The following is a 27,871-nucleotide window of genomic DNA, read 5'->3' on the forward strand; positions in this document are numbered from 1 at the left end:
TTTGGGTTCCGTGTGATCTGTCGACTCTACTGTTCTTTCAAACATGATGGAGATTTAAAGCAGGAGGAAAAAAGTCCACACCTCTCTGTCCTCCTCATCCTCTCCGCTGCCGTGACGCCTCGGAGGATCATGCAACATCTTAAACCATGGCGAGCTCTGCTCCTTCTGGCCGTGCTGTACCAACCAGCAATCTCTGAAAAATACGGTAAGGTGAAGATGATGATGACGGTTAACAGACTTCACATTATTACCTCAGCTTCATGGTGTTAAGTAGTGAATGACTTTGTGTTTGTATCATCCTATTTTATTTCCTGTATGTACGGTAAAAGGTGCATTTAGAAGACCAATTATTCCCATATTCACTCTGAGAGAGTCTCTGAAGGTAAACATAGAGGATGTTAATAAGATTAAATAAAAGAGGAGAAGAGATGAAAGATATAAGAAGTGACAGTGAAGAGCGAACTCTGTCTGGCGAGTAGCCTGTTTTCTTCCTGCTGGAGTAAAGCAGCATTATTGAGACTAATAGCTAAAACACCACTCTGATGCTTTTGTCTATTTATTTATTTTTTTACTCTAAGTGAAAGCCACTCACCAAAATTTACGTTTAGATCATATTTTGGATGTCCAAAACAACAGGATTTGTACTGATCATATACTGAATGAACGAATAAAATGCCTCACTTTTCCATCTTTTGAAAATAAATAACAGAAGCACTGGCAGCAGTTTCTGTCATGTCAGTATTATTAAATATGTTAGTTGTAGTTTCAGCTTGATTATTTCATGCCAGTGGTTACTTTGGGTTGATTGATGCTTCTTTTTAGTAGATTGATGCATTTGAACTGGTAAATTTTATAAATCACTCAGTGATGCAACAAGTGACATTTTTCACCTACTTATCCTTTAATATTTTTCCACCGTGTAATTTTAAAATGTGTTTTTTTATTCTGTAGTTGAATATTTGTGTAGTAGTTGGTGAAATCAATGACTAATTCAGATCTAGACAGAATAAAGGTCCTTATATCTGCCTATCAATAGCCAACATCTATGCATGGCACCGTAAGCTTTACCCTCACCATGTATGTCATCAGTATGTTCCATTATTTTAATTATCAAAGATATATTTTATCTGCTTTAATCTTCAGTTTATTGTATAAAAGACAGTTACTGAAATTCATGGAGCAACATAGAAACAGCTCTATGAAGCAGCATACAGCTATTACACTGAATAGAAATACACTTGCATTCACATATAATTCATATGAAATTATTAGTTTTTGAATGCAAGTTGTGAATATGCTACCTATTTAATGGTTATAATAAAATAATAGTAAGAAGAAAGAGGCAGCATAAAAAGAAAACAAACAGAAAACCACAACACAATGAACAAGCGAATCAGATTTCAGCACCATGGAGAGAAACCAGTGGCTTCTGTTGCTTCTTCATGTCTGTTTTCTGTGAACGCCTCTTTGCCTTCCATCATTCCTCTGTCACACATGAACCCATTCACCTGTTCTTCTGAGAAGCCATCCACCCATACGTCTGACCGTCCATCGTCACACACGAGCGATATGATGCATCTGCTTGCATTGATGCCTCAGCAGCTTGTTATTTTCCTAAAGGGCCAATGTCCTGTTGCTATGACAAGCACTGTTGCTGACCAAATCTAAAGGGTTAACTGGAGTCTTTGTCCTGCTTTAACATACAGATACAAATTCTATGCATTTTTTTGTTTTATATATATATATATATATATATATATATATATATATATTTCTATAATAAATAATGACTATATCATGACAATGAATAGATGTTCTTACATGTGTTAACTTGAATGTCAAGCTTAAGCAAGATGATTTATTTTATCTGCTTTGATCGATTTTACTGATCTGATCTGATCAGTGTGCTGATATGTTAAACTATGTTTATTTAATCCTGACAAGATTTCAGTCAGAGGTAAATAAAATGTTTAATTCCTTCCTATCATTTTATTTGGGGGTTTTTTTTTGGGTTTTTTTTTACACTTGTTGCTTCTTTATCCATCACTACGAGTATTTGTTGATTACTATGGCAAATATTTACCCCAAGTATCTCCTGAAATTCTGACAATTTATGCATCAGTCTGTTAACATGCTCCTGTCTGAAATTCACGAGCCATTCAGCTTTGTCAATGTTATGTATGCATTACGTTTGCTGCAGCCTAGCTCAGTCACATGAACAAGGTTAATTTCTGCTCATAAGAGATTCCAGGTTATGTGGATTTAGGGTATGTTGACAACTTAAATCTCATCCAGAAAATGCCAGTGTTATTTCTGAAGGTCATCCAATGTCATTAGGGATTGCAAGATATTGAGATGATGTTGCTCATTAGAATAATTCCTTTTTATTTTTAAAAAGTTTTAAGGTAAGTTTAAAAAAAAAACACTTTGCAAACATGAAACACTTGTGCTGTGTGCACACACCTCTCTCTGTGGATATGAGTCACCATTGCGTCATGTCGTTTAGACAGAATAAATACTTCTCGCTTTTCTCGGTTCTTATTATTTTCTGCATCAACATTCACTCAACAAATCATTCACGTTAGCCAACCAGCTTCATTTCAATTTCAATTTGGACTTATGCACCCATCCTGTAACGTAGATTTGCAGTTTATTTATTGACAAATATTGCACCTCTTACACATTTACAGCCGACATCTGGAGATTAAAGATACCTGGGCTGTGGGGTGAGAGAGAAAGAGAAGCAGATAGGGGGATTTGTGCAGCTACTCCCTATCTACTATCTAGTATCGACTGCCAGCCACCTGCTTCTTCCCACGGGGCAAGGTCTTACTCACCAAACTGAAATGAAAAAATAACTACTCAAAATTAAACACAAATGAATTACCAGAACCATACATGGGACCACCTATAATCATAGTAATTCTCAGATTCTTACATAAATATATCCATACATTATATCTGAATAGGTATAGAATTGATAAAGGCAGTTTGTCAACAAAGCAGGGTAAGTAAGATTTAAAGTAGTCTGTACATAACAGGTCAAAAGGTGGATTTTTTGTGAGTGTTTGTGTTTTCTGATCCACTTGTGCTGTATATTTGAAGCTATAATGAGTAAACCAGGGTTAAGCTCACCTTGTGCCATTTCCACCTCCTAAATGTGAGTTTAATCAGCTGTTGCCATGGAAATGACTGAAAGATTTTAATCTGTCAGCTTACACTTTGTCTTTCTACCACAGGTTGCCTGTTTGAGAGAAAGCTGTGCACCAGGGATCAGATGTGCTCGGATGGTGAGTTCAGCATACGCACATCATCAAGCATGAATGGGTTTTTTTGTTGCTGTTGTTTTTTTTATTTTTTACTGAATTGTTCAACTTTTAAGACATATTACTTCTCTAATCATTCTGTATTTCGATGGCATATTAGGCTGTTATCCATGCAGCTGGACACACATACTCTAAACTAAGGTTGGAGACACAAAGATTGGGTTTAAAAATAAACCAAAAGGTCTAATCCCCCCCACCCCCACCCCTCCAATACCCCCACCCAATCCCCCACCCACTCCACTTCTACCTCATGTGTCGTCGTCTCACTGTCACCTGCCCCTCTCCTTTTCCTCATCTTTATCTAAGTACCTCCCCCACCTCGTTGTTTCCATGGCAACACTGACATCATGGTGAGGCTGACACCCCCACAGTTGTTGTGCCAATACAGTGATGAGTCACTGACGTGTTCTTACGTCCTTCTCTGTGGAAACTGCTCTTACGCACACACACACGGTCATCGAGCAGAATGCTAAATGCATCCGCTTACTTTCTGCTCAGCAGCAGCCGCAGAGACGCACATTTCTGTGCATTTCTGTGCATCTGAGGATAGAAGACAGGGGAGAAATCTTTCCAAAGGTTCCCAGTGTAATGAGCTCTCTAGCTTGGTGGTTCTTCTGGAACCTATATGCCAAATAAGCTGTAAACAATCAATATGTGCGAGGTTGTGTGTCGGTGTGTGTGATAGACACAAACGAAGACTAACTGACCTAATTTCTTAGCTTGTAAGTCTACAGAGAATACAACCACCAGTGCCTATAGAGATATATTAGTCCTTTACTTCATACAGTGTTCAGTGACTGTTGTGTTTAAATGAAAAGTCAGAGAAATCTCTACCTGCATTAACCAGCATGAAACAGCAGTAATATCTCTCTAAAACAGTAGGAATAATAAGGTCTTGACTAACAAAAGCAATACTTACGGTTTCTACTTTCTTTGAGGTCAGTCTAAAGTCATGTCTTATGATGTCCTGCCTGGCAAACATATTGGCTGTATTTTGTGACACTAACCTAACCTGATGTAACTTAAAATGAGCTGTAGGTGAAGGTGGACCCTGATGTCACAGCATGTAGTATTATAGACATTTTCTGCTGTTAAGTGAGAGAGCGAGTACATTCATTTCTGCATCATCCTAACAATATCAATACACTTGGTCTGTTAACATTTCTAATGGGGTTGATGATTGTTCAACACAGCTCTCTCTTAAAAATCTTCAAGATTTCTCGCAGATAAAGTTGTTTCAGTTTCTGAAGCCAGCACTCTATACTGACTGAGTATTGTATCAATGACATTGACATGTTTTGGGTTTTTTTTACTTGAAGGAGCTTTCATATGCTGTTAATTGTGTGTGTATGTGTGGATGTTTCAAAAACAGAAAAAAAGAACTATATCATAAGGACTATCACATTAATCAGAAAAGTACATTAAGGTAATTGATAAAATAATGACTCATGGGCAAAATATATTAACTTAAAATTTGATACAAAAAGTTCCTTCTTATTGTTATGATATTATCATGATGCCAGGTGTGGTCAAGGCCTTACAGACTCTTAGCTGGTAAATTGTATCTCTGACATAGTGTGGGTCTGTTTGATACATTACATTTTCTGTGTGCCAAGTAGACTGTTTCCAATCTCTTCTAATTCGGTAGGAATGGTGGAGATGAAGGCTCACATTTTACTCTCAAAATTCATGTTGATATAATAAATTAAACAAGGTGAGACCAAAGCTAAACTTGCCATAAAATAGGATCCATTTTTCACACATCCTTTTTCTTTGTGAGCTGTTTATTCAAAGTAACTTCTCTCAATGGCTTCATAACGTTGTGAAAGCTTAACAACATAATGCTGCTTGCAGTGGTGTTGCATCAGAACATTCCACTGATTTCTACTGGATACATGACCAGTGAACAATGAGTGTTTGGGGGTGTTTCAGCTGGTCTTTTGTAACTGATCATAACAGCACCTGCAAATATCTACAGATATCACTGCGGTGCAATACAAGCATAAATGGTTAAGTATATAAGACAATCAGAGGTTTTACCTCCTGATATATTCTCAAACTACTGGAAGATTTTTTGGTCTATTTTTTCACATAATATGCTACTCTGAAACTCCAGATTTAGCTAAAGTAATAATGTGAAGATATTCATTTGCAGTGAAGTTGTGTGTTTTAAATTTCCTCTCAGTGTTTCAAGATTATACAATAAAATTCAGCTGTATTTTTCTGTACAGAGCTCTAATGTTCCAATTATTGATAGAAGCCACTTAGATTTGACACATTTCAACAATAAACCCTCTAATATGCTATTTGTTGAAACTGCAGTTTTGTTTTTTGTATTTTTTTTTACTTTGTCATGCCTTTGTTCTCAGTAGTTAAATGACCTTTCCACAAAGTTAAGCTGATGTTGTATTAAAAATCTGTTCAAGGTAAATTTAGTCAGAGCATATTTACAGTCACATATTTTCAGATTCTGTTTGTAAGAATATAAATGTCAGTATTCTGTGTTTCATGAATTACACCAAATAAATTCAGAATGCTGACATCTCTCCATTCATCCTACTCACGACCTCTTCACACCCCTCTTCTTTCTCAGTCTTCAGTTAGCTCACAACAAATAACTGGAGCTATGAACTACACTACCAACACCTAGTGTGCTGTAAATTTATAATTTGATCAGGAAGTTTTACACTGGGATGGGATGTAACGATGAAAAATATTATCTAACTTCACTCAGGGAAAGCTATATAAATTGATGTCTTTTTCTGTCTATGTTGTCCTGCTGGTTTTCTGTATCCGTTGCCAAACTGTAAGTCATTTCTTAATGAACACTTACAGGAGATGTTTGCCTTATTTCACACTCTTCCACTTAAAAATACACATTGTCTTTTTGTTTTTCATTAGACTAAGTGGTATAGCAGATAGATGAATAGAGAGAACACTGTGTAAGCGCTTGTAGCAATGAGAAGTGATAATCTGGAGGTTACAACTACAAACAGTGACCTTTTAATTGTCGTTTGTGAGCTTTTTAGAATTTCTTGATTGTTCTGTTCTGTTAAACAAGGTTATACTACACCAGTTCATCTTGACACAATCACTTTTTATGATTGGTTTAGATATTGCTACCTCAACATCAGTTTGACCCATGAACTTGACCCCAAAAAGCCCATGCACCTTTTTTAATGACTCCTGAATTTATGCTCTGCTGTTTCATATGAGATTTGGGGGCTACAAAACCACGTTAATCCTCTGTAATCTCTTCAGTATAGCAGTTCACCTCTCATCTCTCTGTTGCAGACTCGGTTGTAGGCAATTTAGCCGGTGTAGCAACAGCGGTGACTCATCAGTGCACCAAATAAAATATAGTCAGCTTTATCTTCATTTTCGCCTCATAACTACAGTCTACAGCAGCAATCTTTTCCACTAGAAATATGTTGATTTTTATTTGCTGAGGATTTGGTGTTAAAAGAAAAAAATGTGATCTCATATAACTTGCTTAAATAACCTACAACTCTGGCTTACCTCCCATTTCATCTTGAATCTATTAGAACTAAGTGAAAGCTGAAGTGCATCCCTTATTCCAGCCCATTTCAGTGGGACAAACCTGTGATAGTTTGGATGAGTAGACAGTTGTCACCAGGCTAAAAATGATGCATCTCCATGGCTGAAGCATGAATCCATGACACAGCGCGGGCTAAAGCTGACATATTGAACAGCCCCTGTGAATCATGGATTCATATATGATCATAACAAGAGGGCAGCCTATCCCAGCAGTCTTTGGGCGAAAGGCAGGGTACACCCTGGACAGCTCACCAGTCCATCGCTGCAAATGTGTGCAGTTAATAGTAAAAATCAGTAGAAACAAATTTCTCCAATCTAATTCATGGCTTTGCTTTCAGAGGCCACAGCTTTATGTCGGCTTGGCAAACAAGGAAATTACAGTATTAAGAACTATATCCCTTATGTTTAAGTGTACCAGCTATGACAAGGCTGTTCCAACTGCGGCATCTCATAAATTAATATTGAGTACACTTTTTCTAAACTTCATAAGTCACTGGGGTTAAATGTCTTATGTGTATATGCATGTGTGTATGTGTGTGTTTTTGTTTTTCTAGATGGGTTGTTCGGTCAGTGTCGAACCACTAAGCAGGACCAGGTCCGGTACCAGGTTTCAGTTCCTGTGCTGAAAAGGATGCAGGAAGTACTGAAACAGCTGATACAACAAGGTGCGGTGAAACAAACAACTGTATGTACTCACAGAGCTAAAACTCCTCACTTTAAGTTCACATACTGTAAAGTTTTAGTAGATTTGACGATACATACAGTCAAGTTCATTAATGTTTGAATAAATAGTAGCAGAAATCCACCAATAATACATTAATGATTGAAAACAATTCCAGTAATAAGGCATGTGGGAAAAAAATATTGATTCAGAAACTCTTCTTCAGTGCGTCTCCTTCTGTTCCTCACACACACCCTTTTGTCTGGCACTTTAACATCCCTTTGCGGTTTCACTTAATTGCTGTGTTTGTGTGTACATGTGCAGGACTGTCATGGCAGGATGACATCACCCAGTATATTTTATCAAAGGAGCTAAAGAGAGTTCCCCACACCACACTTCCGTCACAGCCAAACTCCTCATCGTCCTCTCCTCATTTGTCCCAGTAAGGGTTTTCCCAGTGGCCCATAAAACACAACACACGTGTACACAGAACAAATATCCATCCTGATCCTGTCTTTGTGTCTGTCTGGGTTGCCAGGTCCAAACAGCACATCCCCCTCCACCACAGCTCAAAGTCAGGATCTACTCGTCCTGGTGGCAAATATGTGGACTACATGATCGTTGAGTCTCCTCAGTCTCCAATGCACATGCAGACTGTTTCAATGGATCCCTTCACATACCATCAGGTTTCTACACACTCACACCTCGACTATGCAGAAGCTTAAGGCAGAAATGTAAAACTGTCCAGGTGAATCCACAGAGTGTTACACTCCTGAACTTCTTAACCAGTAACAGTGTGTTGTTTCTGCCAATCACAGCACAGGTACCAAGATGAAGCAGAGAGGTCTCTTGCGGGTGCAGGAGGTGGATATGGCCACCCCTCGTCAAGGTCCCAGGCTAATCAGAGAGAGCGTGAACGTGAAAGGCAGCTGCTACAGGAAGCTCTGTCTCTGTACCTGCCGTCCGTGCAGCCCGCATATCGTCACAGGGGGACCGCCTCCATGGCTCCTGCAGGTATGGCGTTAGAGAGGAAAATATTAAAATACTGTAAACCACTGTAGCTACAAAGAACTAATATGCTCAGTTATAAGTTTATTTTGCTGTACAGGACTTTGAGAATTGGTTAACATGCTTAAATATTGAGGGGGAAAAAAAATTAAATTTATGTTAGTGGTAGCAGCACCTCTTGTCAAAAATGGTGGCATAAGAAGCAGCTGTTCATTATGTTTTAAGGTGTACCAAACTAACCATGAAGCAAGTGAGGTTCAAATGACTTGTAATGAATTCAAGTGATGCTTATGTGAGAGAAAAACTCTCTTTTTATATTTTACATCCATAAAATGATTTTCATTGTCTGAAAAAAGCTAAATATTTGGTGTGTTAAATAAAAAGTAATGCATTAAAAAGAGGGGAAAAAGCTATTTAACATTAGCAGTGACAGTTCATCTGACTGAACTGTTTTATGAGCAGGTCTGCCGTATTATGATGAATTGGACATGGAGATACCAGTAGACTATGTGGAAGACTACAACCTGCAGGAGAGACTTGGTACTGCAGGCAGGCAACTAAATCTGCAGAATAAGAAAGCTCCTCAGGACTTCAGCAGCCTCTCTGGAAACAGTGGTGAGGAAAAGGAACTCAGTTACACTTGATGGGCAGAACGTGTTTTAGTCAAACAGAATGCAACGCTAAAACATTTACACTGGAGCAGGTTTACTAAAGCATAATAACACACAACTTATCTGTGTCAGATGATCTTCTCCAAAGGATGTTGGAGGTCTACCTCCGAAAGTACAATGTTGATCCGAGGGATCTGAGTCAGGAGCAGCTCTATAAGCTGGCTCTCATACTGCAGCTGCTGCAGGGCCAGGAAAAAACAGGTACAACACTGGATACAAATGTTTCAAGTAAAGTAAAATGTTCATTTCTGCCAATTAAGTAGAAGAAGAAATTAGAATAGCAGAGTTAGTTTGAAACTGTTTTTTTTTTCTTTTTCACTTTCAACATAGATGCAATCGAGAAAGATCTCATCACTCTCAAGGAGGTATATTGATCCATCTTATTAGCACCAATTACAAATTGTAATCATCTATCTTTTACACTAACAGGCTTCCTGCCGTCTTACTTAGATGCAGCTGCTGAAGAAAGAGAGCGTGTCCAAGCCAGAGAAACTTGCTCCTGTTCCTGGTCCCCCTAATGCCGTTCCTGCACCTTCCTCTGCCTCTGTTCATGATGCACCTCCACCTAAAAGTGCCAGCTTGCCTCCGTCTGCCTCCCAACCTCCGCAGGTTGCTCCTGCTGAAACTGTACACGGCTTTAAGGAGCCACTTGTTGAGGGAACAGGAGGCAAAGAAGAGTATGGGTACATTGTCACGAACCAGAGGTTACCAGTTTCGCTTAATACTAACAAACAGAAAACATGAAAAATATCTTTAATGAGGTGTTCACAAAGATTTTGTTTTAATCTCTTTCATCTGTAGTCCTCTCAGTCTGTATGATGGAGTGAAGCTGTTGGAGCTACTCGCTGATAAAATACATTTAACAACTAGCAGCTTCATCAACATCAGGTAACACCGCTAGCTATACTGTGCTTATCAGACAGTGGGAGAATTACAATCCTTCTGTTTTGAAGAATGCAACATGTGTGCTCTTATGTTTGTGTGTCACCAGCGTGGTCGGTCCTGCATTGACTTTCCGCATCCGTCAGAATGAGCACAACATGACGGCTGCAGAGGTGGCTGCTAAAGCTGGTGAGAGTAAACATGCATAAATACTCCAGTATGACATACTCACACATACACACGAGCAAGAAGCCAACGGCACGAGGACATTTTATTCAGTAACTCTCGTGGTCTATTTCTTCTAATGTGTTTTTGTCACGCTGCTCATAAAATGTTTGTTTTGTTTCTTTTATTTCCCCACTTTGACAGTATCTGCAAAGAACTTCCTGGAGTCTGAAACTGGCTTAAAAATTGTACAGACTGGTGTAGGAGAGGTACCTCATGCACACACACTTACACAGTCGTTAGCCATCAGTAACATATTGAGTTGTTGTCAAGGCAACGGAGATATAATCATTCGTTTTTATTCATTACCGTTCCCACTGTAATCGAATCACAAACGTGCCCCAGCTTGTCAGATTATCACACCAGTGGGCGTCAAATCCCCACTATTGTTCACTCTACAGATATCACCACATTTTCCTGCTTTTATCATCTAGATTTTAATATCTTTAGTCGTCTCTTGTGGTTACACTGCGGCCTGTTAGCTAAGAGGGATTAAGTAGTCATTACCATGACGATTCAAAACAAAGGAAAGCTGGTACAAACTAAAGGCTTGCAGGGTTGGTTTAGATATTGTGCCGTTTTAAATGCGTTGTGTATATTTGGAATTGCTCTGAGTATTTTTAGAAGGTTAGATCATATTTATGTTATTATGATCATATTTATGCAAGTGTTTTCACACATGCAGTCACCTTTGCACTGCAGAAAAAAAACAAAGCGAAACATTTATCACACCATAAAATATTGGTTGCTATCTACCTTTAGCCTTGCTACTGTGATGTTGTGAAACACAGAATCATTTTTTTGTGTTTGTATGCACATGTGCACTTTTTACCAGAAGTAATAAACAGGTGTCGTGGAATTTATCCAATGAGAAATAAATCTATAAATCAACTGTTTTCTGTTCAGATTTATTGACCATGTACAGATGTTGCGAGCGAGAGGTCTCGAGAGCTCTGCCCCCACTCAGAGTGTTACAGCGTTCTTTAAACAACCTCTGCCTGGAAGCACTAGTCAAAACAACTCCCAGCTTGAAGATAACAACAGTCAAAGCTGAAACAGGCCTTGAACAGAACACTTGGTTTTATGCATGAATCCACTAAAGCAAGCTGACTGAAGTACTCTAAACTATGCAGAATATATAACTTGTACTACATAAAAGAAGCTTAATAAATTAGTAACATCTTAAAACAGGATCCCACCACACAGGGCAGCACTTTATAGCAGCCAGTATTTTACTTGTTGCTATGGCGTTCCTGCTCCTCCATCCCCCACCTTCTCTGGCTCTGGCTCCCAGATCCCAGGTGCTATGGCAACTGTCACACAAGTGTCATTAACCTCATTATTTGTTGTCCACATAAGCCATCTGTGTGTGATGGATTGATAAGAAAATGTCTGTTTCAGGATGACATTCACACGCAGATCAGTTTCCTGACGTGCCAGTGTCGTTTTTTTGGGGGTTTTTTTTGTATCAAGTCGGTGATACATGATGGTTTACATCTGTTAAATTCTGAGTATATAAATATAGGATGGCAAGTATAATATAATATAGTATATTGAAAATTGTTTTGAAATATGAAAATGATGATGGAAAACAGGCGGAGCGACACTATGAGGTAGAACTGACATGTGTCACGTCATATGCAATGGTTGACTGATCTCTACCGGACCTCAGCTGCCTCTTTAATAGATTCCAGTAGCACAGCACCTTCACCCTTCAGACCTCCGTATGTAAAACCCAACCTCAGCTGCTTGTTGAGCACACTCCGCCATCTTGTGTGGTCACTAAGAATCAAATCTCTCATTAAAGCAAAGTCAGTGACCTCAGAGTTTTATGGCGGTAAATGCACATGCCCTGGAGCAGCTTAGCTTGGGTTGACTACTGGTGTCCTTGTTGACTCTTTAGATTATAATCTGCTTTCTGTGTGTTTCCCTTTCTTCCTCACTGCTCACTGTGTTTTTCTCTTTTTTTCATAGAGAACAGATGCACGGGGTCTCCCCCAGGTAACCAGGATTTCCCAGGGTTCCAGTGGGACAGTCATCACCCTTGTTTCCATGGCAGTTGTTGGAGGTGTGCTGGTACTGGCCATGGCTGTAGCTTGTTTCAGGCACTATGCTCAACAGGTGGCCAATGGCAAGCTTGGCCTGGGGCCAGAGGGAGGAGCAGAAACACACTTTGACTACCAGGTAAAGAAAAGTAGCGGTGGACTGATGAAAGACCTTTGAAGGAATTTTAGAACTTTTTTTTTTTTTATAGAATGTGAACGATTTATTGTGTTAATAATAGATTACTTTAGTAATCTCCATCAGGGAAATTGTAGTATGATGGGATTATCTCTTATATTTAATGTATTTATCATGATGATTGCATTGAAGTAAAGAAATCCTACCTTAAATGACACAATAAGCATTTCATGCTTAAATTAATGTAGATTTCATTCCATCCAGGAGTTATGTCGCCAGCACATGGCATCCAAATCCTCTCTGTGCCGCCAGGACTGCATGGTAGGGGTGAGTGGAAGCATGGGCGGTCCTGCTACAGCAACTGGTGCCAGTGGACGGAGGGGCACAGACACATCCCGCGTCAGTAGCGTCTCCTCCCAGTTCAGTGATGGTCCACAGCATAGCCCATCTTCCACCCACAGCTCCACACCATCCTGGAGTGAAGAACCAGCCCAGTCTAATATGGATATCTCGACTGGTCACATGATCCTGGTGAGTGAGTTCACGTTCAATGAGGTGTTGGAGATGTGGTCCGTGTTATGCTAATATACTTTTCTCACATGCTGTCTCTCTTGCAGGCATACATGGAGGACCATCTGCGTAATAAGGACCGGCTGCAGAAGGAATGGCAGGCTTTGTGCTCCTATCAGGCTGAACCTTGTTATGTAACTGTGGCTCAGGACCCAGGCAACATGGACAAAAACAGACATGCTGAGGCACTCCCATGTTAGTTTATCACTCACACTTCCTGAACTCTTCTGTCTCTTGACTGTATGTAAAGTCTTAATAGTCAAAATGTTTCAGTGAAAATTAGCCCAGTTATTCATTAAAGAGCCTTAAATGAAGGTATTTCTTAACTTGATTATGGCTTTATATTTGTTGCATGAACTGAACAAATTTTCGCCTCTTTCAGACGATCACTCTCGTGTAAAGCTGAAGACGGAAGTGAACCCCAATAAACACGATTACATCAATGCCAGTTTTATTGTAAGAATTCCTCAGACCATCCAACATGTTTACAGTGTGTTCTGATAGTCATGTTGAATTTACCCAAAATCTATAAGTCTATTTAATTAGCCAAATAAATTTATGTTCACATAAAAATGTTATGTAATTCAAAAATGTACTCTGTTGTATTTAGCTATCTCAGTTCAACTTGAACAAAGCCAGCCTTAGCTAAATCAGCCTCTGCAAAGCTCATCCTAACCAATGTTACATTTTTTTGGACTTCCTGCTTTACCTTAACCCAAGTTTTCTAATAGGCAACTTTTTTTTTCTCAATCTTTCTGCTCTACAGTTTGATCACGACCCTCGTCAGCCAGCTTACATCGCTACCCAGGGACCTCTGCCTCACACTGTCGCTGATTTCTGGCAGGTCAGTTTTATTTTTGTCTTCCTTTTTGCCTTCTTGCAGCTTGCAGAACTGCTTCTTTCAACCTTATTTTTAAAATTGAGCAGATATTGTGGTGTTTGCAAAGTAAAACAAAGGCAGATATTTGCTCATCGTTGAAATATTTATCTCTGTACAGGAGGTTACATTTTTGCCCATGTTTATCTATCTGTCAACTTTATGAAAAAACTATTGAGTGGTTTGTTTGTTTTTTCTAAAACAGGAACTTTTAAAAGGATTTTTTATAATGTGGGTGGAAATGAGCTGCTTGGTGGAGGTCGAAGCTCTCCAAGTGCTTTTCTTATTTATTTTATTGAAATTTGTCAAATTTTTACAAATGTTTAAAAATCCCATGTTTCTCATATTTTCCTTCAAAGACAGAAGTTTTAGAAAGTGGGCACATACATACCCCCCTATTTCCATCAAATTAGCAAAAAAAATGTTCATGATAGTGTAAGTTATGATTTTAATTGTGTCCATGATGCTGAATTTAAATGTCAGGCCACTTTTAAAAGTCACAGATGCTGGAAAGACTTCTGCAAAAGATACGCTGGTGTATAGCCCCTGCATTGTCTCTTCTCGCATACATTTTAGATAAAAAGCACAAGTGACCTTAAAAAAACACATTGAAACATAAGTAGAAAGAAGGAAGAAAGAGGACGCAAAACGGCAAATAACTGGCACAAGAGATGAACCTTATATCCATGTCTGTGTTCGCTATGTAACATGTAGATGGTGTGGGAGAATGGCTGCACAGTGATTGTGATGATGACCGCTCTGGTGGAGGACGGAGAGAAGCAGTGTGAACGATACTGGCCTGATGAAGGCTCATCGCTCTACCACATCTATGAGGTTCCTCTCCTGCTTTGACTAAACATTCAGATACAGAAAATCATAAGAAATGTGGACAGAAGAATTGTATGACAATGAGTTGTTTAATAATGTCAAAATGTTTTTGCGTAATATATAACCTTAGTATTATTCTATAATATTAATACAGGCAAACGTCAAGTTTTGTTAGTGTATGTATGGAAAAAATAGTTCAGCTAATAATTCTTTTTGAGTACATTTTTATGCATCTTTTGCTGCCAACCTTTTTGCTTTTTCTTTGTCCGTAACTATCAGGTGAACCTGGTGTCAGAGCACATCTGGTGTAAGGACTTCCTAGTGCGGAGCTTCTACTTGAAAAATGTCCAAACGCAGGAGACGAGAACCTTGACGCAGTTTCACCTGCTGAGCTGGCCCGGTGACGGCATCCCCACCTCTACACGGCCGCTGCTGGACTTCCGCAGGTAAACGAAAATCACACAATTGTTCCCTCATTTAAACAGGCACCACATCATTCTGGTTTTTTTTTTGTAGAAAAAAATCAAAATTAATGAGGAAGTGTGCAAAATATTCTGTTTCATTCCCTCTGATAAGCCTTTTCCCATCTTTCTGTTCATCTAACACTTTAATCACTCAAGATGTTAATTTTATTCCTTCTCCATACATCTACTTGGCTCCCTCTCCCTCTCTCCCAGTGTGCAGGTTGATAGGTTTGTATTTTAACATCTACCAGTGTCATTTTTGTGGTTTGCAGCTAGTACTCTGTCTCCAGTTGCATAGTCACAAAAATGAGCATTGGCAGGTGTGACTGGCTGCTGCAAGAGGGACAGTGAATCTGTGGCTTCCTCTCCACCTCTTCTGTCCTGTTCACCCTCACTTCACCCTCATTCCTGATTTTCCTGTCATGTCAGTCCCTCATTGTCAGTGTAATTGCTTTTATTTGTCCATAAGCACACTTTTCCACATTTCCACTCTATATATTTCCACTTGGTTTGCTCTTGTCTTGCAACCCAGAAAAACTTGCTGCTTCTAACTCCTCTAATCACAAAGTTAAATGTTGTAGTTTATCATTAGTTGATAATAAAGCAGCTATTTCTGTCCTATTTTTTCTTTTTTTTCCCCTGTCCCTTATTTCTGCTTTTCAGGAAGGTGAATAAATGTTACAGAGGTCGATCCTGCCCAATCATCGTTCACTGCAGGCAAGTCTTTTGCATATGTGCTAAATTTTCAGCATTAGTTTGCTCTTTGAAGAGCAGGTGGAAGTAACACACATTAGAAGACAGTGTGTAGGCTGCCTAGAATAACAAAGTGTGAATCTGATTCCTACAGTGACGGCACTGCCAGGGCTGGTACTTACATCCTCATTGACATGGTGCTGAACCGCATGGCCAAAGGTGGGTCACTCATCCACACAAAAATGTGACATATAATTTCAACAACCAGTTATTGACTTGGAGCAGACCCAAAATAAACACGACTACAAGATACGCATTTTGGATAAGTTATTGGGGGGAACACTGTATTGTGTCATTACATTACCAGTTGTGGACAGCAGAGGGGGCTACACGCCCCATGTTGCAAATTTAAAAAGCTTGCTCAAGGGCCATTTGTAATGTTTATTTCAGATTTAATTATCCTATGAGGTTGTTTCATTATTGTATTTGGTAAATGAATGAAAAAGGGTATTGTTTATATCAGGAATGATTATCAAATACTTAACATTGTTAGACATGCAGCATAACTTCTGATCTTTCATTTGCACCACTTGTTAAACAGCATTTTTTTCTTATCAAAGCATTTTAACCTGTGAAAAAATTTTTTAAAATCTGATGAAAATTATATTTGTTCTTTATTTGGAGATCTGAACGTTGGAAAGTGATTCTTTTTTTTTTAATAGCATCACAAAGCTAAAATAAATTAACCCAAAAACCTGATATTGGATATTAATTAGCTCTCTTCTTCTTGTCGATAGGAGTGAAGGAGATCGACATTGCAGCCACACTGGAGCACATCAGAGACCAGAGACCTGGCCTGGTTTGCACCAAGGTACCAACTATCTGTGTGCTTGTGTGCAAGTGCAGTATTTCTGAATGCCCTCCTATATTCTACAGTTCATCATAACCCAAATGTCCTGTCTGCATTCTGCTTTCTTCTGCTCTTCCTCAGGACCAGTTTGAGTTTGCCCTGACAGCAGTCGCTGAGGAAGTGAATGCCATCTTGAAAGCTCTGCCACAATAAGACACCAATGACACATCCAGGCACAGAAAAACACACGCTCCCAAGGACACATTTGCACAATGTGTTCATGTACATCTAACTTTTTTTCAGTTCAAATTTATTAAAGGGCATTGAGTCATTTTAGCAGAATCCAAATATGAACCGTGGATCATTTATCTTCACAACTATGGCACAATTTTCATCAGCCTACGCTTTTTGAGTATTCTACCTTACATTAGGATGCAGCCATCAGATGAGAAATGAACTGAATCGAAACCTTTGTGCCTGTGTGGTTTCAGATGAAATTTCCACAGTATTCTTATCCTGATGATAAAATATTTGTTATGTGATTGCAGTCAAGCAGAAGAGTTAAACCTCTCCCTGGCTGTGGTGTCATAACATGTATTTTAATGCCATGTGATTAAGTTTCTTAAAAATCTTTTATTTAATACTATTACCTCAAATAAACACACAGCAACACACCATATTTTGCTGTGTTGGTGAACATTACAATTGGACTCATTTTAAAATATTTACTTAGCAAAAATCTATGACATTCATCTTACTAAAATAAGGTGAGGTTTCTCTCGGTTTTAACTCTGGATGTGGTGTTTGCGTCCTGTTTGGTGTGTGTTATTTCTACTTGTGAGGCCTGTCTTTGCCTTGCAAATGTAAATGTTTGCTTCCAGCACTGCTTGCCAGGTAACAGAAGCTGTATGTGGACCATAAAGTACACATCTTAATCTCTCTATTCCTGCACACAAAGTAGCTTCGTTTGCTTTCTTTTTACCATCATACTTACTGTGCAAACTTGTGATTGATGTATATAATTCATCCAGATGATTGTGTTTATTTCATGTAGCATACAGATACAAAATATCTATAAAAATGTATTTTTGACTTGACCTAAATAAATGTGTGATGTGATGCAGCAGAAAACTAATCAAAGAAACTTTGTGACTTATTTTCTGCTCGTGATTGCCCGACGTTCAATAATAATTCACAAAAAGTGGAATTACATTGGGTTGGACATATGTTGAACTAAAAGTCTCTATTCTGTTTTTAACTAGGATTTTAACCCTTAACCTTCTGTAAACAATACATTACCACGAACTGAGTATTATCAACAGTAAAATACTTATTTTCTCTTTATGTTTTAGGAGACTTTTAGCTTTTCAAGATCTAAATTTAGCAGGAAATGATGATCTTATAGTTAGTTGATTTTCTACCATGTGTACAAAAAAAAGACAACATCATATCAGGTAAGTGTTGTGAAGAATATTTGTTCATTTACATTAGAAATTTTAATGCCAAAATGATTGGAACTTGTATCTTAATGTTTAAATGATAGTTTCCAGTTTCCAGCCAGCAACATTGACAAACACATACACAGACACACATTCATAATAAATACATTGTAAGTGTCATTCAGCAAATATGAGCCATGGTGGGGAGAGATTTGAAAGTGCATCGTGGGGAGTTGAGATTTGACCTGTTAAACTAGATGTACAATGAAATGTTACATTTTCTGTAACACACTTTTGTAAACAAGTAACATATAATGAAATCTACATGAGTTCGTTGGGAGGGAGAAGATATGTTCAGTGTTCAGGGTGACTCAGATTCGCACTGGTTCTTTACCTCCAGCAGGGCATAAGGGCACAGAGCAGCATGAGCCAATCAGGTTAGCTTGTGAAGGCCTTGAAGTCTGAGTCTGAAACAGGAAGCAGGAAGTGTAAGACAAAAAGTATAACTTATACTCCAACAATATGTCCCTAGATAAAAAGATTTTCTCAAATATAAACACAAAAACAAAATATGTACCTGTCTGAGGCACGACAACAAACATGCAACACTCATGAGAGTGCTTAATGTGATGCATAAGATGGGTTGAATTGCTTGTAGTTACAATAAAAAAATATATATAAATAAAAAAGGAACTAATAATTTGCAAACTTTGAAATTAAAACACATTCTGTTGCCAATTTTTAATAGTGAAGATCGTCACGTTAAATAGCATCCTCTCATTTTTGCAACAAGACTGGTAGCAGATATTATAAACACGCATTGCTGCTGTCATATCTAGAAAAAAACTAATATCAACTCATCTTTTGGCATAACCTTTATTGCTTATTTCCCAGTCACATTTAAAAAAAATAACATTACCACATGGCACTGCAACGTCGTACACATAACACAAGCTGATGTCCTGTTTATTTAGAGATGGGGTAACCAACTCACTCCCATTCATCATCCACACCAGCGATGTAAGAGGAGGAATGATCAATAATTCATAGTAAAAAGATTATTCTTCCCTTTAATTTATCACAGCTAGGCTTTATATTTACCACTGGTGAGATTTGTTCTTAAAAGCAAAAGCAATTCATGCATGTAAAACAAACCAAGCACTTGTGAAATACACATGCCAATATGTAATACAACAATAACAAACATTGCTGTACAAGCAGCATAAAATCAAGAGAGTGCAAAGTGAGGCGGCCTGTAATAAGCGACTTATTACCACAGGTAGAAGAGTACAAAAACTATTTGTAATATTTTACTGTAATTACTGGTTTGTAAGACTTTTGTTTTAAACAAGGAATTCTTCCGACACCAGCTTTATTTTCACACATTTGGCAACAATTTCATACAAACCTGCAACTGTTCCACTAAAAATACTGATACGTCACAGAAGGTTTGAAACAGCAAGTTTTGGGTTTTATCCCAAAGCACCACTAAGATACTGAGCTCTCACACATCCACAACATTTTTCCAGCTAACTTCTATGTCTGGATAGCTTTCAGTGGCTGCAGAGTTACTTGCTGCTAACAGATATTTGTTTGTATGATAATTTAAGATATTGCTTTGTAAACAATGTTCAGTTTCAGTGCAAAGGTGGATGCTAGGATTACATAGCAATAAACCACTATCACTTCGAGTTTAGGCCAATACAGTAAAGTTGGAATTGCTTAATATTCTAAATCAGTCAGTAAAGTGTAGAAATGTAAGAACATTTTAAATGAAAACCCTTTTCTATTTATTCTGAATTATAGCATTTTCAAATACTGTGTATGGATATGTTGCATTCAAGGAAACTGGTGACACTGGTGGGGCTTTGTTTTGTTTTTCAAACTTCAAATACAAATGTTCACATAAAAATGTAGCATTTGGTTTTGCAATCATGAGATTTAAACTAATTTAAAGGGGAAATAAAAAATTGTCTAATGAACTGCAGCAAACTGCAGTTTTTAAATATAACACAATTAAATGTTGGAGCTCCCTCTAGATGTCTCTTTAAAGCACTGAACACACCCCATCAATCGCACTAATGCAGAGCTCAAAACAGAGGGACAAAAGACAAGCCAAATCCCCAAAAATGAAGTGTGCAAAAGGAAAAAAATACTTAAAACAAACATTCCAATTTAATGTGCTCTTAGATTTCATAAAGTGCTTTCCCCAAGCTATAATCTACACTGATAAAAAAAAAAGTAGTGTTATTACAGCTAAAGAACGCTGTGACATGACCAGTCAAACATTTGGGAACTCTTTCCCATCTAATCTAACGGATAAGAGTTTCCATACTACTGACTGGTCATAAACTTGCATTTAATATTGCAGCTCCTCAAAACTGCAACTTTAGAAAATGTCTGTGCTGCCCACAGTACATGAATATTTCTGACTGGAACCTTGCATAGTTTTATTCGTAGACTGTATGAATGTGTGCTTCATGTACTGTCAGTACATTTTACTGTTATTTCTCTAGAAATAACCAGTTGACCAGTATAAACCAGTCTTCTTTAATCAAAGTTCATCATAATGACAATCACTGCAGAAAGCTCTGTAGCCTTCTTTTAATTCTAATCTGTTGTTTTGGACACAGTTTGGTGACAATTACTTTGAAAGGGAGCAAATTCCTTGTGTCCCAACTGGACATTAATGCATACAATAAGACAACCACACATACACACACACACACACACACACACACACACACACACACACACACACACACACACACACACACACACACACACACACACACACACACACACACACACAGACATGCACTCTGAGTAAAGAACACACATTTCACTGATTTAATGCATTCCCTTGTTCTGTTAACTAACAATGATCTTCATGTCTATGCCAAACGCCAACCTTTCATGTCATTCTAAGCTAGTTATAAGTTATAACCTTTAAAATACTGTAGCCTTTATTTATAGCTCAAACTCTGCACAAGATTGTCCTCCAGAATTTTAAACTAAATTTCTTCACCTAAGACCCGCTCCTTTCTCACATGTCAACCAAATCCCTACCCAGACATAAACTTCTCAGTTAATGGAAACATTTGGTATTTCCCTACATTCTGACACTATCATCTGTGTTGCTTTCACTCATAAAACAAAACTTTTCTGAAGAATGTAGATAGGAAAGTTATTTGGAAATATCTAGACTGTTAAAAGCAAACACCAGCAAGAAACTTCAGAGGTGTTATGGCATCCTATCTCCAGCCGAAGCCTCAAATTCAAGCAGCCGTATTAGAGTCTGGCTATTGACTCACACTGAGGTAAGTGTAAGCAAAATAATAAGGCATCCAAAATATACACAATCTGACAGTTCATTAGCACATGACACACCCACACTTCTTTTTCTTTTTCACACTGCAGTTTTTTATCACAGGTTTGAAGCTTTCTTCACTACACTGACTTGGCATTGTCATGTTGGTGGCTGTGGGTAACACAGGGGAGAAACCTGGCTCCCGTGTCTCCTTCCTCTCTGCTCCCCATTTATCTCCAAGCCCTGAGCCCATTTTTAGTTTGCTTTCATCATTTTTCTCCTTTTCAACAACGTTGTCACCATTAGGCAAATTTAAACTGTTTCCCTTTTTAACCCTTGCTGCTTTAGTTTTGTCCCTCATGGCTCTGACCCCAGCCCCAGCACCTGATATGAAGTCGGTAGCAGCAGCTCTCTGCTGGGCTTCCATTTCTGACAGGCTGCATGCCAAAGCCATTTGAAGCTCCTCATCTTCCTCATCATCCTCGCTTCCTCCTGCAACGCCATAGTGGTAGAAGGGGGCGGAGCTAAACGACCGCTGTGCAGCAGAGTAAGGGCTGGAGTGGTATCTGCCAGACTCGCCAGGTGATCTGTTCTGGATTTGAGGCTTTTGAGGGGACTGATGGGGCTGTCCCTCTCTTCGGCTCAGCTCCAGAGCAAGGGCCATTTCATCTTCCACACCTGAAAAAAAAACAAAAAAACACACAAAACAGCATTTATTTGAACATGACTAATATATGGTGAAAAACGCACATCCACTTAACTATGGCAAATATCTGTTTTTTTGTGTTATTCTAAACATTGCAGACTTTAACTTCTATAATAATAAATGTTTATTTCAAATACTTTGGATCTGCCTGTGATTTTTGATAAACAGTGATTACTTTTCCCATGTTACAATGAATAAAAGCAACGTGAGGCACGTTTATTCATATATTGCATTTTATACATTAACATAACTTAATGTGTAGAAACTCACCTCAATAATAAAAAAGAAGCTATAAAATGACATATAAACACTGAATGAACAGTTAAAATGATGTTAAAAAAGTGTGAAAATCATGACAAAATATATAAATCCTTTTAAAATAGGAAAATTAAAATGATTACAAGCAAACAGCGATTTAGATCAATTCAACAATCGTTGTAGATTAGAAAAGAAACATTATGGAAAATGTTATCTCCACTGGCAGCTTGTTCCGTCTACTTTCAGAATAACTGTTAAATGCTTTTTATCCATGTTTAGTCTGGACTCTGGTCTGGACTAGCTGACCCGAGACCTAAGATCTAAGAGCCCTGCTAGGTTTCTACTCTTAACATTATGGGCCCAAACTGGGCTTTGTAGACAATCAGCGGAGTTTTAAAATCTATTCTGTGACTGACAGGAGGTCAGTGGTCAGATTGTAATAGTTGTGTAACATATTCAGATCTCTTGGTCCTGGATAAAACTTTATTAGCAGGTTCTGGATGAGCTGCAGCTGTTTAATGCTCTGTTAAACAGCCTGCTGAAAACCATTACAGTAGTCAGGTTTACTGGAGAGGAATGCATTTCAAGTCATCATATAATTTATTCATTCATTTATTTTCCAAACCACTTGTCCAATTAAGGGGCACAGGAAAGCTGGAGCCTGTCCCAGTAATCATTGGGCGAGCGGCCGGGTACACCCTGGACAGGGAGCCAGTCCATCCCAGAGCCATAAAGAGACAACCAACCATTCACACTCACCTCTAGGGACAATTTCGAGTAATCAATTATCACATCATTTAATTACGACTTTTTGGACCCATTTTTTATGACTGGAAATAGAGAGGGAAAAAGCCATCTGTATTTTCTAAAAACTTTTTCTACAGCAAATCTTTTGGAAGTCAAAAGTAAGAAATAAACTGAATGTGCTAAGCTGTGCACTTGGTTCAGATCAATTCCTGCTTGACCACACTTCACGCAGACTGAATTCTATTGCAAAATACAATTTTATCATTTTCAGTGTGTTAAAATTTTTCTGATTTAGGCAATATCATTGTAGTTTGGTTAAAGTAACAGAAATACCTGGTAAGGGAATACAAAACATTGTCTGACTTAAAATACACACTACAGTAACATTAACTTTATGTGAGAATACTTCGTTTCCTGAAAAATGTTAAAGGTAAAAAAATCAAAGACGAAGCATGAGGGGGGAAACCTGGTCAGATCTCAGAACCTGGCCCATCAGAGTAGACTGTGCTTTCTAAGGGGTCATCAGCCTGCCTACTTCTGTTTAACATAAAGTAATACATATTTTATATTCTTTTATGGAGGCAGGTAAACTGTGGAAATGTTGTTGACAGAAGTTGTGAATTAAGAAAACGAGGAGCTGATGAAAACAAGATGAAGGTTGTTAAATGTAAAGATGTTGTCACTAATATTTTGTCTGTGCAAACTTACCATTAATTAAGACACTCTTCAAGATCCCATCCTCCTCAATTTCGGTCCTTTCTTGTCCATTTTCTTTTATCCTGTAAGCAGAAAAAGAAAATATGTAAATATGGCAACAGTGAAAGCATTTCTGGGGGTTTTTTTTAACTCAAGATGAATTTTTAAAAAAAAAAACAAAAAAAAAAACAGCACTCTTAAATATTTCAGTTTGCGAAGATGTCACATACTTCTTGGTGGTGGTGCGTTTGCCATTTATGATGCGAGTGGAAGTAGAAACTGATTTGAAGTTCCCCATTCCTCCACCCATACTGTCCATCCCATCCAGACCACCGAACGAAGAAGAGAAAGATGAAAACTCAACTGCAGAACAGGAGATAATCAGAAAGCCAAAGAGAAAAGAAGTTAGTGTGGAATATCTTCTGTGGACGCCCGGTATGCATAAATGGCATAGCAATTTCATGCTATTATAATATATTAATTCAGGGGAATAAACTGACCTAAGTTTAATGTATAAGAAATATGGGTTCAACTTTTCCCTCCCTTCACATTCATCCACTATTGTAACTAAAGTATAATTTGCCAAAAATAGAACTGTCAGAAAGATGATGAAGATGCTCAGTGTCAATTCTTTTGAAGTGCTTACAGTCTGACTGAGTGAATCCCTGTAAATGAGACATTCTTCTTCCTGTATTTAAGAATTTACCTCCAGCTGAAGGAAAAGAAAAGAATCGACTGGGGCCAAGGCGAGAAGATGAACCTCCAAACGATGAGAAATCATCTGAATGGAAGAAAGGCGGTCGTGTAAGGACAAACAATTGAGGGATGTAAGAGCAAAGACTTACAACATGGTACAGATTTGTTTCTAATCTTATAAAATAGTACAAGGAGGATTAATTATTTGAGGATATGCTTTAGTACTAACTTAATTATCCATGTTAAAATAGAGAAAATGAGAAAAATTTAGGTTACTATCAGCATTCCATGAACAAGATCATCTGAAGCACATATATATTTTATGTTCTGTAAAACTCACCGAAAAAGCCTGAAAAAGGATCCTGTCCACCAAAAAACTCTCTGAACACCTCATCAGGGTTGCGGAATGTGAAGGTGAATTCTGGGAAATCTGATGAGAAGTCTGAGTTGGAAGATCCTAGAAAATTAAGATGGACAGGTCAAAGTAGTAAGAAGGAGCCAAGTACAAGAAAGATAAAAAATAAATAAATAAATAACACGATAAGCAATAGATGCAAAAAGAGAGAAACATTAAATTACCTGCAAATCATAGCTACTTGAACAAACCACTTTTATCTGCCCCTTTACAAGTTTAAGTATGTTAAAATTACCTGTGTGTCGCATTTTATCACTGCCATATCTGTCATACTCATCACGCTTGCTCCCTGGTAAAAAGAAATAACAATCAGGCATTGGCACAAGTATTTCGTTCGCACAACTCCCGTAATAGTGCGAAAATTGTGAAGCTAGATCCACGATCAATGAAACTGGGTTTTAATCACCAAAAGCAGTGCAGCCGGACATCTTAAGAGAAATCTTGTTAAATTTATTGTATACAGTTAGTAGCCCTTATTTATGCCTCTATAACTCAAAGCTGGAAATATGCGTAAGAGTTGCTTTTTTGTTTCTGATCAGCACATCACATCATATATTCTTTAAAAACGATAATAGGGAAAAACAATGGAATGAATGGAAACTTGACACAAAGCTACATTTATGTGTGGACTTCGAAAATGATAGCACACACACACGCACATGAATATCAGGAAGATTAAACACATAGTCATAAACTTTGACATACTGTCAGACAGAACTTCATAGGCTTCAGCAAGTTCTTTGAACTTTCTTTCTGCTTCCTCCTTGTTGTCTGGATTTTTGTCTGGATGCCATTTTAAGGCGAGTTTCCGGTACCTGCACAAACCAACAAACACCTTCAACAAATGTTTAAACCAGATATATAAATAAAAACAAGTAAAGTAGACATTAACACTTTATTTACTGCATACAGGAAACAGGAAAAAGAGAACAGATTCTCTATCATGTTTTGTAGTTTCAAAGAAATGATTTTCAAACTTCATTTTAAAAGGTGGACTCACTCAAAATATAAGAAAACACCATGTGTTTTCTGACACGTTTTAATTTTCATGCAAATACATGCATGATGTGACATTAAGATGTTTTTGTTTGAACACAAGTCAAAGGTTGTTTAAGACCTCAGACTGATAAACTGTAACTGAAATAAAGTTTGATTGTAATTTTGAATCTTACTGTGATATTGTCATTATTGTACCATTACTTATTTCTACAACATCCACCTAAAAAAGAGTTTACATAACTTTGCAAGTTAGTTTGTATAATTTTGAGGTTTACAAATATTCTCAGTACACTCACGCCTTCTTGATGTCATCTTGTGAGGCTGTTCTGGACACTCCCAGGACATTATAGTAGTCCACCATGTCTCCTCCTCTTACGCCTCAAAACTCCACCCTAAAATACAACAAAAATACTTGATCTGAGCAGGTGCACACATCACAGTTTGTTTTAGAAAAGGTCAAGCTGGACAAAAAGTATGTTGAAATCCAAAAGTCACAAAAAAGGGATCAATAATTAAGTCAGTTAAAACATAAACTGATAAAGTAGGTGACGTGGAACAGAAATATCGCTGCTTGATAACAGAAGTCAGAAAAACTGTCACTTTTTATTTAAATTTATATAAATTCATGACTGAGCCAAGATAACTGAAAACATAAACGTGAAGGCTGTTAGATGTTTACAAGAAAATATCCTAGTCATTTTCTTTTCTTACTGTAAAATAAAATCACATCACCTTATCATTTACCAATTGCAAATTTATTTTAAATTGTACTATTTAAATGCAGATCTTTATTACACAAAATGTCATACAATAAAAATGTGATTCTATTTGCTTTAATTTTCTTACTTTTACAAGTCACATCCACTATATAAATTTGAACTATTAAAGAAAATGTTGGCAGCATAAAGAAAAAAAATCTGCACTGTCTTGGTAAGTTTACACATTGAGAAAAACTACTCCATATCTTTGGCATAAATAACTTAAAGAGTTAACTTGTGCCCTTCAAGTACACTCCTCAGTACAGTCAGCAGTTCTATAATAGCCACTGACATGTTAACCATCATACCAGTCTCATTTGTGGCCTGCAACAGTTTGGGGGGGGGCTTCCAAACTGATGTTAAAAGGCTAAACTTAACTTTCTATGTCTCCTCGGGAACAGCGACGCGCTCACACAAATATTACTGTGTTATTTCTAGGACTAAGGCATTGAACAACTGCTGCTTGCATGACAGCAGGCCTATACATGCTGAAACACGGCAGATGGACTTGGAGGCACAGGTGCTGCGGTGTTCACGCGCATGAACAGCTAGCCAGTACCGTTAGCATTATATCTGGAATTTAAAAGGCACATTTCCTATTAAGGGAAAAGTTTAACATCAATAAACCGGAGTGGCAGCCTGTTAGCTGCAGGGAGCCATAACCTGTTAGCCAAAGCTAAGTACCTACCGTTCGAGTGTTTTATCCCTGATAATGAGCAGTTTGTCACCTAGTCGATCGTTTTGGGATGACAGTGGATTTGTTGTCAAAGCTCCTGAAGTGCACGCTTTCTCTGTGACAACCGCACGGCCACCTCCCACTTCAGTCTTCCACGATATTAACGTAGTGTCCCGCGACACAGTGCTGGCTCCAGCAGCGTCTCAAATATAAACAGTCGGAAAAGATGCACAGTTTACACGGTTTGCGCTGAGTGCCGCTGTACTTTACACTGCACGCGGATAGGTCAGGATGAGTGGAGCGAAAGAAAAAGAACGTCTAGAACTTGACAGTGTGTGGTGACGTCATCAGACACGCCCCGTCTCGCGGTCTGCCTG

The 27,871-nt window shown here is 38.1% G+C and overlaps 2 protein-coding genes across 3 annotated transcripts; one reads left to right on the plus strand and one right to left on the minus strand.

The window, feature by feature from the left end:
- ptprna (protein tyrosine phosphatase receptor type Na) lies at positions 1–17,019 on the plus strand. Its single transcript, XM_079254011.1, has 24 exons — positions 1–205; positions 3,240–3,290; positions 7,439–7,549; positions 7,870–7,987; positions 8,084–8,231; positions 8,364–8,559; positions 9,016–9,168; positions 9,297–9,425; positions 9,555–9,589; positions 9,675–9,928; positions 10,026–10,112; positions 10,216–10,295; positions 10,476–10,540; positions 12,306–12,515; positions 12,777–13,043; positions 13,130–13,277; positions 13,465–13,538; positions 13,849–13,926; positions 14,674–14,793; positions 15,067–15,233; positions 15,915–15,968; positions 16,099–16,163; positions 16,742–16,815; positions 16,936–17,019. Exons 1-24 carry the CDS (start codon positions 130–132, stop codon positions 17,005–17,007), a joined length of 2,832 nt encoding a protein of 943 aa, XP_079110137.1. The 5' UTR covers positions 1–129; the 3' UTR covers positions 17,008–17,019.
- dnajb2 (DnaJ heat shock protein family (Hsp40) member B2) lies at positions 73–27,773 on the minus strand. 2 transcript variants are annotated; one of them, XR_013771593.1, is made up of 14 exons: positions 27,507–27,773; positions 26,357–26,452; positions 25,767–25,876; positions 25,297–25,350; positions 24,987–25,103; positions 24,657–24,731; positions 24,181–24,313; positions 23,963–24,033; positions 21,928–22,221; positions 18,628–18,700; positions 9,671–9,872; positions 9,078–9,403; positions 8,502–8,553; positions 73–193 (listed from the first exon to the last, which is right to left on the minus strand). XR_013771593.1 is itself a non-coding variant. In XM_079254012.1 (10 exons), the coding sequence occupies exons 2-10, from the start codon at positions 26,419–26,421 to the stop codon at positions 18,672–18,674; spliced, it is 948 nt and encodes a 315-aa protein (XP_079110138.1). In that variant the 5' UTR covers positions 26,422–26,452; positions 27,507–27,773; the 3' UTR covers positions 18,122–18,671. The 2 variants fall into 2 exon arrangements, 1 of the variants encoding a protein (XP_079110138.1); XM_079254012.1 differs by lacking the exons at positions 73–193; positions 8,502–8,553; positions 9,078–9,403; positions 9,671–9,872 and having other exon boundaries at positions 18,122–18,700.
- Between the last annotated feature and the right edge of the window lie 98 nt (positions 27,774–27,871).

Source organism: Telmatherina bonti (assembly GCF_933228915.1).
Source record: "Telmatherina bonti genome assembly, chromosome: 15".
Classification (NCBI taxonomy): Eukaryota; Metazoa; Chordata; class Actinopteri; order Atheriniformes; family Telmatherinidae; genus Telmatherina; species Telmatherina bonti.

Bases quoted from the DNA above. Each gene is read 5' to 3' on its own strand.
- ptprna (XM_079254011.1), top strand. From the start codon at position 130: ATGCAACATCTTAAACCATGGCGAGCTCTGCTCCTTCTGGCCGTGCTG. The intron at 8,560-9,015 runs GTATGGCGTTAG...TTTTATGAGCAG, and splicing joins CGCCTCCATGGCTCCTGCAG to GTCTGCCGTATTATGATGAA. The intron at 15,234-15,914 runs GTAAACGAAAAT...TCTGCTTTTCAG, and splicing joins CCGCTGCTGGACTTCCGCAG to GAAGGTGAATAAATGTTACA.
- dnajb2 (XM_079254012.1), bottom strand. From the start codon at position 26,421: ATGGTGGACTACTATAATGTCCTGGGAGTGTCCAGAACAGCCTCACAA. The intron at 25,877-26,356 runs GTGAGTGTACTG...TGGTTTGTGCAG, and splicing joins CAAGATGACATCAAGAAGGC to GTACCGGAAACTCGCCTTAA. The intron at 25,104-25,296 runs GTAATTTTAACA...TTAATTTTCTAG, and splicing joins TGATAAAATGCGACACACAG to GATCTTCCAACTCAGACTTC.